We start from the raw sequence: 14,539 nt of genomic DNA, 5'->3' as shown, positions 1-14,539 counted from the left end.
AAAGCAAATATAATTGTTATCATTTCTACAACCAAAGATATCTTTGACTGTTCTACCCAATAAAAAAACACAAAAATGGTAAAGTAGCCAGAAGTACAAATTTATTGATAATTATCATTTAGTTACCCAAAATATTAAAAACAGTAAAAATGAAAAATTACTACATAACAAGCGATAGAGAGATGGCTTAGTGGTTAAGAATACTTGCTGCTTTTCCATGGGACCAAGGTTTGATTCCCAGCACCTATAATTCCAGGTCCAAAGAATCTGACACCCTCTTCTGGCATGTACATGGTGCACAGATTTACATACAGACAAAATACACATACACATAAAATAATTAGAAGAAATAAGAGTACAAGAAATAGTCCAGGAACACCTTTAATACCAGCACCCAGGAGGCAGAGGCAGGCAGATCTCTGTAAATTAGAGGCAAGCCTGGTCTACAAAATAAAACCCTACCTTAACCCGCAAACAAATGCCAGCAAGATTGGTAAAGGTAAAGGTGATTGCCATTAAGGCTGATGACTTGAGTTCAAGTCCTGGAATCCACATGGTATAAGTAAAGTAACTACAACAGGTTTTCCTAACCTTCACTTGTGTGCCATGGCATGCTCACATCACCACCCACACCCAATGAAGTAATAAATGTAATAAAAACATTTTTAAAAAAGAAATACCCAATTACAAATAACTATTACATGTGATATAAAAATCACACCAGATACAATGAGGTATGCCTTTAGTCCAATCACTTAGGACATTAAGGCATGATGACTTGAGCCCAGAGATTCAGGTCCAACCTGGATAACATAGCAAGACCTTGTCTCCTAAACCCATAGAGTTTAGGTAACTAGAAAGGGTACACAGGAAAAATCTTTCAAGAAAAGGGAAATAAAATGTTATGAAAGGGAAAAGTGGAAAAATTAGACAAGAAGGGTTAAATGGTATGGGAGATGGAAGGGCAGGGTAGAAAGACTATGGGGAGGGAGGGATAACTAACACTAGAGACCTTTTGAAAAAAACACATGGAAACCTACTACTGTAGAAGCTTCCAAAAATATATACAGATACAAAAGTTTAAATGGAGTTATCCTATAAGGAGGGGAAGAGGAGTTCCCTAAGTAGATACCACACTCTACTAAAAAGGAAAAAAAAAAAAAAGGTACCAGCTCCCCATACCAGTAACAGGTTACCCCTTTTTGAGTTATTAGACAATGGGCCCATGCAACCCCAAACATTACAGACTATGGCCACTGCTCTTAGTTACCTTCCAGAATTTGATGGTAAGATCCTACTGCTGAAGACACTATATACTTGAGTCACAGAACATGGAGAAATCTAGCTAGTACGCAACTGGAAGTTTATCCCTACTGGATAGCTTTCACAGGGCTCCAAGGTTCTATGCATGCTACTGGAAAAGAAGTTATCATGAATCTTATCAAGCTGAACACTTCCAGCTACAATAATGACCTGCCTCTCAAGATATGCCCACTGAGGCAACAATGGCACAAATGTTATGGAAGTGATCAACCACTCTGTCCTTGGATTTAAGACCTGCTCCATGAGACAGAACCCATACCTGGCACTGTCAACAAGACTAAGAACTTGTGGCTAAACTGGCCATAAACTCTAGGGGAAAATCTACTAATATTATTCTGCTAAATGTACATAGCATGAAAACAATTCCTAATTAGTTATTATACTCAACAGTGCATGGATCAACCCTTATCAGAGAAGCTTCTTCTGATAGTAGATGGTAATTAACACAGAGATCCACAACTGGTCAATATGTAGAGAATAAAAGAGTGTTCAGCCTTAAATGGGACATCTAGGCTCAGATCTCTTCGTGGAAGAGAGAACAAAAAGATTTTAAGATTTTAAGAGTGTGTGAGTTGCTGGGCGATATTGGCACACGCCTTTAATCCCAGCACTTGGGAGGCAGAGCCCGGCAGATCTCTGTGAGTTTGAGGCCAGCCTGGTCTACAGAGCAAGATCCAGGACAGGCACCAAAACTATACAGAGAAACCCTGTCTCAAAAAAACCAAAAAAAAAAAAAAAAAAAGATACATATATCACAACAATAATGAGAGCATGCACAAGACCTCTATAAGCTCAAGCCAGATGAAATTCCAGAATGGAAAAAGGAAGGTAGGTACAAAGTCCTACCCATAACTGAGAAGCTATTAGCATTTGATAGCTTCTGAAAGGAGAGTCATTTTTCTTTAATGGTGTAAACTCTAGTATATCAATCACACTCCAACACAAAAAAGACTCAAACTTGGGGAGAGGGTGTGAGTGAGCGAGCTCCTGCACACACACAAAGTTGCATGCATAGGGAGATATGGGTGAATCTGAGAAGAGTTGGGAGAGTGGGACGGTATGATCAAACTACACTGTATGAAATTCTCAAAGAATTAAAAAAACTAATCAGAAAAAAAATCACAAAACCAAAAATACATTAAATTTAATGTAGCATAAGGAAAGTTCTAAAACTGGTAAAAGACATTTTTAATATACATCAGAATCACCTATGATACTTATTAAAACTTAGCTGGGCATTGTGGTACATGCCTTTAATCCTAGAACTCTGGAAGTAGAGGTAGGAGGATCTCTTTCAAGGCCAGCCTGGTTTATAGAGAGAGTTCAAGGACAGCCAGAGCTACAGAAAAAAAACCTTGTATCAAAAAATATATATATATATATATATATATATATATATATATATATATATATATATATATATAAAACCAGGTGGTGGTGGCGCATTCCTTTAATCCCAGCACTCAGAGGCAGGTGGATCTAGGTGAGTTCGAGGCCAGCCTGGTCTACAAAGCTAGTTCCAGGACAGCCAGGACTACACAGTTAAACTCTGTCTCAAAAAACAAAAAACAAAACAAAACAAATATATTAAATACACACACACACACACACACAATCTGAGCTTCATCTTCCAAAATATGTGTGTGTGTGTGTGTGTGTGTGTGTGTGTGTACACGCGTGTGCGTGTATGTGCAGGTGTGTACCTGAGCTTCACATTTCGAGGTTTATGGTTGAGTAAGCTTGAGATGAGACTCAACCAAGTTCCCAGATAATGCTAATACTGCTAGTCCCAGAACTGAAGTTAAAATTGTCTGTGTTCTGTTTTTCAAGGGTCTGTGGAAGAATTAGGGTTACTACAGGATGAATTTTAGCTTAGGAGCAGGAGGGAAATCAGCTTCTGGTGAACTGACTGCCTTTGCTTCTCAAAAGGCCTTTTTAAATATTATACAATTTATACCTCTTAGCAAGTCAATTTCGGCAATTTGTTTGAAGGAGCCAAATGCCCACGTAATTCTCAAGCACCAGACCTCCTGGTTTTCAAAGTGCTCTCATAACCAAGTTTTGCAAAGGCTTTGAACCCTTAAGGAAGAACTCAGTTAAGAATCAAACACTTCGCCGGGCGGTGGTGGCGCATGCCTTTAATCCCAGCACTCGGGAGGCAGAGCCAGGCAGATCTCTGTGAGTTCGAGGCCAGCCTGGACTACCAAGTGAGTTCCAGGAAAGGCGCAAAGCTACACAGAGAAACCCTGTCTCGAAAAACCAAAAAAAAAAAAAAAAAAAAAAAAAAAGAATCAAACACTTCAAACAAAAGTTAACAGTAACAAAAGGTAGAATCACAAAAGGTATTTCAAAGCCTTGGTGCTAACACTCTGGAATTCAAGCCAGATACAATGCTCTGTGGGATCTCCCGCTACAAGAATAACTCAAATATAGCATGATGCTCAGTATACATTATATTCAAAGCAAAAGATAAGAATAAATTATAAAATACCCTATTTCTTGTCCTTACACTATATTGAAGCAAAGAGTTTGTGTTGCATTATAGGGCAAGAAATGAAGTAATTCATATTAAATAAAATTCTGCAAATAAGCACCTCAACTTAAAATAATCCATCTTTAGTTCTTGTACCCTGAAGGTAAGTTACAGCTGTGAGAAGCTATAATTGACTGAAATGAATTTAATGATGTGCTAAGATCTTATTAAATTACTAAAGATCTACTGGAATGGAGGTAAGAGATAGTACTTAATAAGATAAAACAAATAGAATAAAAAATACAAATTTCCAAGCTACACAGTGCATTTACCTTAAAACTTTATCTTGAGCTGAAACTTCTGCTTCCAAACTTATAATCTGTTCTTCTAAGATTGGGATGTTGGCTGCCTGCTCTTGCACAGACTCAAACATAGACATCTAAAACATAAAAACAACTTTTTACGGTACTATGTTTCAGGAAATAAATCAATTTATTTAGATTTTAGCCTTTCTTTGTCAGATGAGAAGGTTTGGCTAAACACAAAGCCAGTCTTTCCTGTTGCTTTCCTCACCTTTCATATGTATACAATGATCCTAAGACAGACTCAGCATAGGACCTGCCACCATCCTCAAGTATCTTAGTACACTTGGGGGAAACTACATACAGTAACTCCTGATACCACCTAGGAAGATTAATTTTACATAAGTTAAAAGACTATATTTATCTGATCAAAGTGAAAAATTAGGTAAGAAATATATATTGAATTTTTATGACTTAAAAACTAATTTTGGGAGCTGGGCAGTGGTGGCTCATGTCTTTAATCGCAGCACTCAGGAGGCAAGGGCAGGCAGATCTCGGTGAGTTCAAGGGCAACCTAGTTTACAGAATGAGTTCCAGGACTGCCAGGACTACACAGAGAAACCCTGTCTCAGAAAAAACAAAACAAAAACAAAACTGATTTTAAGTAGGATGTGTAATAGAGAAAACCTAGATAATTCAGAAAAGTACATTAACCCTACAGTCAGAAAGACATAGTAAAACTACTAAAGCAGGAGAGGAATACACAATATAAATGGTGAGAATTGATTTTTCTTGAATTAGGCAATAATCAAAATATCAATGAGAATTGCTTATACTTATGAAGTAAGTTTAGAACATGAAGTTGGGGACAGGGAAGACATCCTGAATACAAAAAGATAGTCCAGAGTCTCTACAGTTATCACCAACTCCCAGAACACCAACAGCAAGCTAAAAGTAGAAAGTATATGAGATATTGAGCAGGAAAGCCTCAGAGATGAATTAGAGATATAAATAATGGGATCAATATAAAACCATCAAGCCCAAGTTTCTACTCCCATCTCATTTGGGGCTATTCCACAAGCAAAAGCCAAAGATTTTTATTGTTGTTGGGGAGTTTTTTGTTGTTCTTGTTTTGTTTGTTTTTGAGATAGGGGCTCTCTACATAGCTCTGGCTGTCCTGGAACTCACTATGTAAACCAGGCTGGCCTCAAACTCACAAAGATCCACCTGCTTCTGCCTCCAGAAGTGCTGTGATTAGTCTTGCATCACCACTGCCTAGCTCCTGCCTCTGCCTCCCAAGTGATGCATGCACCACCACACCCAGATCCAAATATTCTTTACTGAAGAAATTAGCTCCAAATAAAGACCATTACAACTAGTCCTCCTCTGGGGTCAGTGAATACTTTAAATGGCCACTTCTATAAATCATCATTCACAAATGAACAGACTTTGCCACCACATGGACAATTTCCAATTTCTGTGCTTGCAACAAGCACAGAAAATACAAAAAAAAAAAAATTACATTTTATACTGCACCTGGATATTATAAAACACAAAACAAGCAGAACCAAGAGCTTCACCAAAGGAAGAAATAAAGCGACAGCCAAAAGACTCAATGGAAGTATAAAAAATAATACTGAAAACATATCCTGGAAAAAAATCAAATAACATGAAAAAATCAGTTTGACTTACGCAGAACAACAAATCCTGAAGATCTAGAAGACAAACACAAGTGACTTCACATTTAATAGGCAAAATAAGAGGCAGTAAGGGAAGATAGTTACACTACCATACAAAAGGTAAAAGAAAAACTAGCAGGACACAACTCTACTGGTGTAAGGTGCCCTTAATGTACTCAACGTAAGTAATAAAGGGCTATTTAAAGACATGTTAACACAGCGCGCGCGCGCGCACGCGCACGCGCGCGCGCGCACACACACACACACACACACACACACACACACACACACACACACGGGCACACAAGAGTAGATTTTACAAACAGGAAAACTGAGGGGCTGGCATAAAGGCAGGACAATCAGGAGTTCAAGGTCATTCTCAGCTATGATGAGTTCAAGACCAGTACAGGCTACATAAAATCTCAAAAAAAAAAAAAAAAAAAAAGACAAAAACAAAAAACAATGGCAAAGGATTTAGTTCCGTTTGTAGAGTTCTTGTCTAGTATGCTGGAGACTCTGAATTCTATCTTGAGCACCTTAAAAACAGGATATAGTAGTACTTGCCTATAATCCTAGCCCTTGAGAAGAGAAGGAAGGAGGTTCATTTTAACTACAGTGAGTTAAGAACAGACTGGGAGCCGGGCGGTGGTGGCGCACGCCTTTAATCCCAGCACTTGGGAGGCAGAGCCAGGCGGATCTCTGTGAGTTCGAGGCCAGCCTGGGCTACCAAGTGAGTTCCAGGAAAGGCGCAAAGCTACACAGAGAAACCCTGTCTCAAAAAACCAAAAAAAAAGAACAGACTGGGATATATAAGACCCTCCCACAAAAACCAAAGTTTAGCAGAGCAGTGGTAGTGCATGCCCTTAATCCCAGCACTCAGGAGGCAGAGACAGACAAATCTCGCACGCCTTTAATCCCAGCACTTAAGAGGCAGAGGCAGATGGATCTCTGTGAGTTTGAGGCCAGCCTGGTCTACAAAGCGAGTTCCAGGACAGGCTCCAAAAGCTGCACAGAGAAACCTTGTCTCGAAAAACAAACATACAGAAAACAAAACAAAAACCAAAGTTTTTTTTTTTTTTTTTTAAAGTGAGACCTTTACATGTGTATAGCTCCATAATGATTTTTGTTGGTTGTTTTGGGTTTTTAAAACTGGCCATGGCTGATCTGGAACATCCTCAATAGACCAGATGACCTTGAGACTAATGGTGGATCCTCGTGTCTCTGCTGGCAACACAGATGTGAGCTTTCATAACCAGATATACAGTGCTTTTCTATCACTGGAAATATCAGACAGCATGTTTGAGATTGACAAGTAACCCAGAATGACCTTGAACATCTGATTTCTTTTCCTTCAACTCACATGTACTATAAACATAATGTATCATTTAATCTCATAGTCTTTCATGTAAATCAAGCAACTCCTGATATATTTAGCTTTTCTTCTTTTTCGGGTTTTTTTTTGTTTTGTTTTGTTTTCTTGAAACAGGGTTTCTCTGTGTAGCCCTGGCTGTCCTGGAACTCATTATGTAGACCAGGCTGGCCTCAAACTCTGAGATCCACCTGCCTCTGCCTCCTGAGTGCTGGGATTAAAGGAGTGCACCACCACTGCCTGGCTTACCTTTTCTTCACAAAAAGAAAAGAAAATTATGTGTATGAGTGTTTTGCTTGCATACATATGTCTGTGCACATGTGTAGAGTGCCCATGAAGGCCAGAAGAGGGCATCAGATTCTCTGGAAGTGGAGTTACAGACTGTTGTTAGATACCATGAAGATGCTGAGAACTAAGCATGGATTCTCTATAAGAGCAACAAGTGTTCTTAAACACTAACCCACCTCTCCAGTCCCAATACTTTATTCTTTAAAAAAGAAAGGCTTTGTTGCAATATATTTCATGGGCATACCAGTTTACATTATCATCTCTCTGTGACTGGACATCTTGAGTTCTTCCATTTTGGGGTATTTTACTAAAAGGAGAGGTGCTATTTGTTATGTGTCACCACAATCAGCTAGCTATTCATATTTTATGATACCAATAATACAGTAAAAGATGCAATAAAATAATTTAGATAAGAAAATTGAGTTATGGTATCACATAATGGAATATACTGCTAACAAGATATAACATGGAAAAGCCATGTAAAAGAACCAAAAAATGCCTAAGAGTATATATGAAGTAAAAACTACAGGCTGGAAATTGGCTCAGCAGCTAAGAGCACTGGCTGCTCTTCCAGGAGCCACATTCAATTCCCAGCACCCACATGGTTGCTCATGACCACCACTCCAGTCCCAGAAATCCAGCACCCTTTTCTGGCCTCCACAGGCACTGCCTGCACATAATATAGAAACATACATGCAGGCAAAATATCCCGACACAAAATAAAATAATTTTTTAAATTAAAAAAAAAAAACTATTCAAAATAGTATGAATACAACTATGTAATAAAACAATAAGGGGGTTTCTAAATGACAGAATTTCAAGATGACTTTTCTTCATTTTTTTAAGATTTATTTTTATTTTATGTGTGTAGGTGATTTGCCTGTCTGTCCACCACGTGTATGCCTAGTGTCCTCGGAGGGCAGAGAGAGCATGAGGTCCTCTGAACTGTAGTTGCAGATGGTTGTGAGCCACTATGTGGGTGCTGGGAACTGAACAGATGCTTTTTAACCACTAAGCCATCTCTCCAGTCCCTTTTTTTTCTACTTTCTAAGTTTCTAACAATTTTAAGAAGTTGATTTGAGCTGAAGAGATGGCTCAGTAGTTAAGAGCACTGGTTGCTCTGACAGAGGTCTGAGTTAAATTCCCAGCAACCACATGGTGGCTCAAAACCATTTATAACAGGATCTAATGCACTTTTCTGGTGTGTAGGCATACATGAAGACAGAGCACTCATAAATTAAATTTAAAAAAAAAGTGATTTACCTAACTGAAAAAATAATTAAAAGTTATCCTAAATGAGCTTCAGATATAATAATGATTTTATCCCTTGTCAATATTCAAGTAGCATATAAAATTTTCTACCTGCTAGATAGGCAATATAAATATTTTCCAATTATAAATCATAAAATATTATAAATATTCTCTTAACATGTCAAGAGACATACTTTTGCTTTTGACTGTGTCAATTCAAAGTGGATAGATTCTATTTTAGTCATTAAAGAATGATTCTGTGTGACCAAACAAGCATTCTGTTGCCTAAGTCTATTAAGTTTCTCTCGAAGGCTTTTAATCTCTTGATCCACAGAAGCAGATGAAAAAGACACCTGAAAATAAAGAAAAGAACAATGTACATGAAATTCTTTGATGTTTATATATAATTAGTAGAAAAATATTAAACAACTCAGGACAATGAGATTTGGGGGTACTGATAAAACAAAGGTGAGAACGTTCTAACCCACTTGTGTAGTCCAATTAAGTATAAACTGTGAACGAGTAGGTACACTTTACTAAACTGGGGTATTATTTGGTAAGTCAATAATATCACTCCTGAGTATAAATATGACAGTAATCTTTCGATTTCTTCACCTGAAGATATTCACAGCCACCCTGTGTATAAAAGAGGATATGGAAGGAATACATATGCCAACCAACAATGAAACAAAACATTCTTTAACTTATGCATGTATTTTTACTATGCTGTTAAATATATCTTATAATACATTTTATTATTTTCAAAATTTTGCGAAACATATGTACAGATTATAAAGTCAAGCCAAATAAAAGAAAAGGCATACAAAAACACATCCTGCCATCTTCAGTAGCTAATTGTTTTACACATTAACTTTTTTTTAGATAGGTTCACTTACCCAGGTTGATCTCAAATTCCCTATATATACAAGGATGACTGAACTTCTAATCCCCCTGCCTCTCTCTCTTGAGTGCTAGAGTTATTGGACAAACTCACCATGCCTAATTTATGAGGTGTTCAAAATCAAACACAAGGGCCATGCTAACTAAGCAACAACATTCTACCAACAGCACTATATCTTCAGCCTTTTTGTTGGTTTGTTTATTTGGAATAAGGTTTCGGGCCACGCTGTCCTGAAACTCATAGCAATTCTTCTACCTTGGTCTTCCAAGTGCTAGGATGATAGTCATGAACCACAACTGTTGCGTGAAACCTAAATGGTCTTTTAATAAAAACCCGGAGCCAGATATTAGGGTAAATGTTGAAAGATCAGAGAGACAAAGGAACAAGCCACAGCCATTTTTCACCTCACCAACTCCACAAATCCTGACTGAATGCCTCTGAGTCCTCAGCTGAAAGGGCCTCTTGAGTTCCTGTCCTTCACGCCTTATATGCCTTTCTCACACAGCCATTTCAGTCCCCATCCAAACCTTCCTAGTGCTGGGATTAAAGGTGTGTGCCACCACTGCCTGGCTCTGTTTCTTGTGTAGTATAGGATGGCCTTGAACTCACAGAGATCCAGAGGGATCTTTGTCTCTGCCTCCTGAGTACTAGGATTAAAGCTGTGTGCCACCACTGCCTGACCTATGTGGCTAAATCTGTGGCTAGCTCTGTCCTCTGATCTTCAGGCAAGCTTTATTAGAGTACAACAAAATATCACTACACACAACCATGCCTGGCTTTTTACTGCAAATTTATAATTTAGTTTTTTAGTGATTCCAGATGTATATAAAAAATTACTCACTTGCCTTTCTCTTTATACAAAGCTAACATATTTTATATTTTTTTATTTAAATAATATAAACTGGCAATTTCTCCAGAATAAATACAACGAAAAATTCATAAGTTTTCCTCTTAACTGTGGAGTTTTCATTGCATGAAAAGTCAGGATATAGAAGGAACAATTATGGAGCAGGGAAATGGCTCAGCAATTAAAAACACTGGTTGCTCTTCTCAAGGACCTGGGTTCAATTCCTAGCATCCATATAGAAGCTCACAACTGGAAGTTACCACCTATAATTCTGGTTTCAAGGAATCCAACACCTACTTCTTACCTCTACAACATAATTGCAGGTCAAGTACTCATACACATATAACAATATTTAACAAGAACAATTATATTCCAATCTCAAACACTGTAGTAAAAGACTGCGGAAAACATGAATAAGGCATGTAAAGAAAAACTATTTTAAATAGTCAGGTATAAAAATAATAACCTTATCTCTTGGTTTCTTTTGAAAATCAGTACTACCAGATGTTTTACAAACTTTCTTATAAAGTGGGTAATTTAAATGTCCCAGGCGGCTAGGTTGAGTAAGCTCTTCCAAAATAAGCCTTTCAGATCTTGAAGAATTGCAGACACAATCAGAATTTTCACTTGGACTAACACTATAGAACAAAGAAAAATTACATTTCAGTCTGACATAGTTTTTTACCACAAATTTCCACATATAACAATTAGAAATTAGATCCACAGCTATGAACATAAGATGGTGTTTCCAATACATTTTCCATAAATCACAATTAGTTTATATTAGCAATCTATGTATTTCCTGAATATCCTTACTTCAGGAGTAAAAGAAAAAAAAAAGCAGCTATAATAATGAAAGATTAATAAAATGTTGAATATACATTTTATACGGATTCCTGATATACTAAAGATGTTTGATTTTTTGTTGTTGTTGTTTATTTTTCGAGACAAGGTTTCTCTGTGTATCTCTGGCTGTCCAGGAACTCACTCTGTAGACCAGGCTGGTCTCGAACGCAGAGATCCACTTGCTTCTGCCTCCCAAGTGCTGGGAGTAAAGGCATTCACCACCACTGCCCAACAAGATTTTTTTTAAATATATAAATGATCATTAATATTTCCATTTTGCCAGGCGGTGGTGGCATACGCCTTTAATCCCAGCACTCAGGAGGCAGAGGCAGGTGGCACTCTGTGAGCTGGGCTACACAGTGAGTTCCAGGAAAGGAGCAAAGCTACACAGAGAAACTCGGTCTCGAAAAACCAAAAAAAAAAAATTCCATTTTCACAAACTGAATTGTATTAAAAAGTATAGAAAATTATACCTTAGTCCAGAGGCACATTAAACATAACATATAATGAAATCTAGTCATTTTGCATTTATAAACTAATACTTTAATTTATACATGTGATTTTATTTCCTTGCCTGGATAACTCTTCCCCTAAATTCTGCAAACTCCACTCTGTTATTTTCAGTTCATGTCTTAATGAAGCAACATTTGCAAGCAAGCTTTCTTCCTCATTGTCGTTGTCTTTATTATAGTTGTCTGATGAACTAGATTCCATTTCCTTAACAAACAAAGAAAGAAATTTCTTATATTTTGCCTGAAGATTTTATGGTCAGTGAAAATATTCTCAGAGCAATAAAATTTAAGAAGAAACTGTAAAAGTGCTTGGCACCAAGACAGACAGCCTGAGTTTGTTCCTCAGGACCCACAGATCAAAGGAGAGAACAGACTCCCACAATTCATCCTTTGACCGCCACGTTAATGTGCACACGCACACACAAATGAATTGATGTAATTTTTTAAAAATTTGTTCAAAATCACGCAAATTTTAGAGGGTCAAACCAAGATACGAATCCAGGTATACTTTTCTAATTAATATCAATATGAAGTGTTAGAATTTAATAATCACCTTACAAGCACTGGGCATCTGATAAGATGTTACCACTAAAATCTTCCATGTTTTCTTTTTTTTTTTTTTGTGGGGGGTTTTTCGAGACAAGGTTTCTGTGTGTAGCTTTGCGCCTTTCCTGGGACTCACTTGGTAGCCCAGGCTGGCCTCGAACTCACAGAAATCCGCCTGGCTCTGCCTCCCGAGTGCTGGGATTAAAGGCGTGCGCCACCACCTCCCGGCTTTCCATGTTTTCTTAAAAGGTAGTATTATCAAATAAGTTATCTTCCTCCCATTCACAGTGGTTAGAAAATTTAAATATACGCACATTCACAAGTCATAATCACAGATCAAAATGACATTTAGAGGCTGAATATGGTTACTATTCCTTTAATCCTAGCACTTGGGGAAGTAGAGGCAGATGAGCTCAAGGCCAGCCTGGTCTACATAGTAAGACATTCTCTCAAAAAAAAAAATACAAAACAAAAAAGACATTTAGCAATTCAACTCATGGAACTACGTGGGGTGAACCTTTTGTTGCATCAACTGGTGAGCAGGCAGCTCTAGGGTTAATTTAAAGAGAAAAATCAGCCGGGCGGTGGTGGCGCACGCCTTTAATCACAGCACTCGGGAGGCAGAGCCAGGAGGATCTCTGTGAGTTCAAGGCCAGCCTGGGCTACCAAGTGAGTTCCAGGAAAGGCCCAAAAGTACACAGAGAAACCCTGTCTCGAAAAACCAAAAAAAAAAGAGAAAAATCATGATGCAGCTGAAGAGATGGCTCAGCATTTAAGGCCTCTTTCATTGCCCTTCTTAAAATCTGGACTACAAATGTTAATTCCCATGTATTATGTTCAAGAGTGTAATGTAAAAAATAATAATAATAGGGGCTGGAGAGATGGTTCAGCGGTTAAGAGCACTGGCTGCTCTTCCAGAGGAAGCAGGTTCAATTCCCAGTAGCCTCATGGCAGCTGACCAACTGTCTGTAACTCCTGTATCTGACACCCTCACACAGACACAGGCAGGACAGACACCAATGCACATAAAATAAAAACAAATAAATTACAAAAAAAGAAAATAATAATAGTAATGTAATGTATTTAGGAAAGCTCAATATTTTGAATGGATAAATTAATGAGCTGCCTTCTCCCTCCCTTATTCAGGTAAAATAGTTTAGTACATTAATTCCCTACTCAAAATTTCGCAGGAGTAGGGTGGATTAATAAAACCTCTCACCTTATTCGAAAAAGTTGAGGATTGAAATTATATGAGATGTTTTGTAAATAAAATGTTTCTACCCTCTTTCTGGTTTTGTTTTCACGATTTGCTTCTGCTTAAGTTCGAAGACTCCCCCAGTCAGTGAGTGACTCAGGTCCCCATTCTGCTTCACATCTATTCAACAACATCATGAACTTCCTATAAGATAATGATGCAGAAAAAAAAAAAGAAAAGAAAATTTAGACCAAAAAATGCTGCTTAATACTGTATAACACCATCTAAGTCAAGTTTTTATATTCAATGTCTGCATTTTCGTGTAAGAATTTTCTAACTGTTCTGAAGCAGCAATGAATACGTCTAGTATTGGCACCTTCTTATTTTCCTGAGGGCCATTTACCCGCCATATGTATGTAGAAAGGCTCATCATCTTACCTAAGGCCCTGACAACGGTATCTTCAAGCCTACTGAAAAATAAAAAATAAATTTTTAAAAGATGCGTTCTAGCTGTACACCCGGACACTCATCAAACGGAGGACACGCACTCTAGACTCCCCGAATGTGGCAGGCTTTTCCTCCTGGGAAAGACTACAAGGTTTTATACTGTGTTTTATCTCAAGAACGCTCAATCTGCTAGAGGAGGAGCTCCATCTGCCTGGGGGGAGCAGAGCATTTGGCATCCTCCTCTCCGATTCTGCCTCAAACAAAACACACCACCTCAGAGGAGCAGACTGGGCGCCAGGCCAGGCCGAGCGCAAGCCGAGTGTCCCCGGAGAAACCCGTCCCTCAGGAAAGCCTGTTTCCAAGCAGGAGGCGTCCGCTCACCACCCAGGTCGCAGCTGGAGTTAGCGACCCCAGACCACGGCGCACCGCGCTGCTCCCCTGCGCTCGGAAGCTTAGGACACTCGCGCAGGCCACGACATGGAAGCCTCTAACACACGAAGCGGAGAACCAGCGAACCTCTGAGGCTCCGAGTTCGAACCGCCGCGGGAGCGGTTGGGACG

At 38.5% G+C, this 14,539-nt stretch overlaps 1 protein-coding gene across 6 annotated transcripts in view; it reads right to left on the bottom strand.

Annotated features, from left to right (window-relative positions):
- Ccdc18 (coiled-coil domain containing 18) overlaps positions 1-14,538 on the bottom strand; it is a 128,279-nt gene extending 113,741 nt beyond the window's left edge. For 5 of the 6 annotated variants that reach the window (XR_009381674.1, XR_009381673.1, XM_059274933.1 and 2 more), the window contains exons 1-6: positions 14,361-14,538; positions 13,557-13,736; positions 11,854-11,996; positions 10,900-11,071; positions 8,880-9,038; positions 4,129-4,235 (exon numbers count right to left, since the gene is read on the bottom strand). Coding sequence is in view for 4 of the 6 variants with exons in the window: in XM_059274933.1 (XP_059130916.1) it covers positions 4,129-4,235; positions 8,880-9,038; positions 10,900-11,071; positions 11,854-11,993 (578 nt within the window). In the remaining 2 variants the exon portion in view is untranslated. Of the gene's footprint in view, positions 1-4,128; positions 4,236-8,879; positions 9,039-10,899; positions 11,072-11,853; positions 11,997-13,556; positions 13,737-13,970; positions 14,066-14,360 lie in introns of those variants that run through there. The other variant, XM_059274934.1, reaches the window with a different exon arrangement.
- Between the last annotated feature and the right edge of the window lies 1 nt (position 14,539).

Source organism: Peromyscus eremicus, chromosome 10 (genome assembly GCF_949786415.1).
Source record: "Peromyscus eremicus chromosome 10, PerEre_H2_v1, whole genome shotgun sequence".
NCBI lineage: Eukaryota > Metazoa > Chordata > Mammalia > Rodentia > Cricetidae > Peromyscus > Peromyscus eremicus.
Note: the sequence above shows the minus strand (reverse complement) of the source record. Positions and strands in the feature narration are given on the sequence as shown.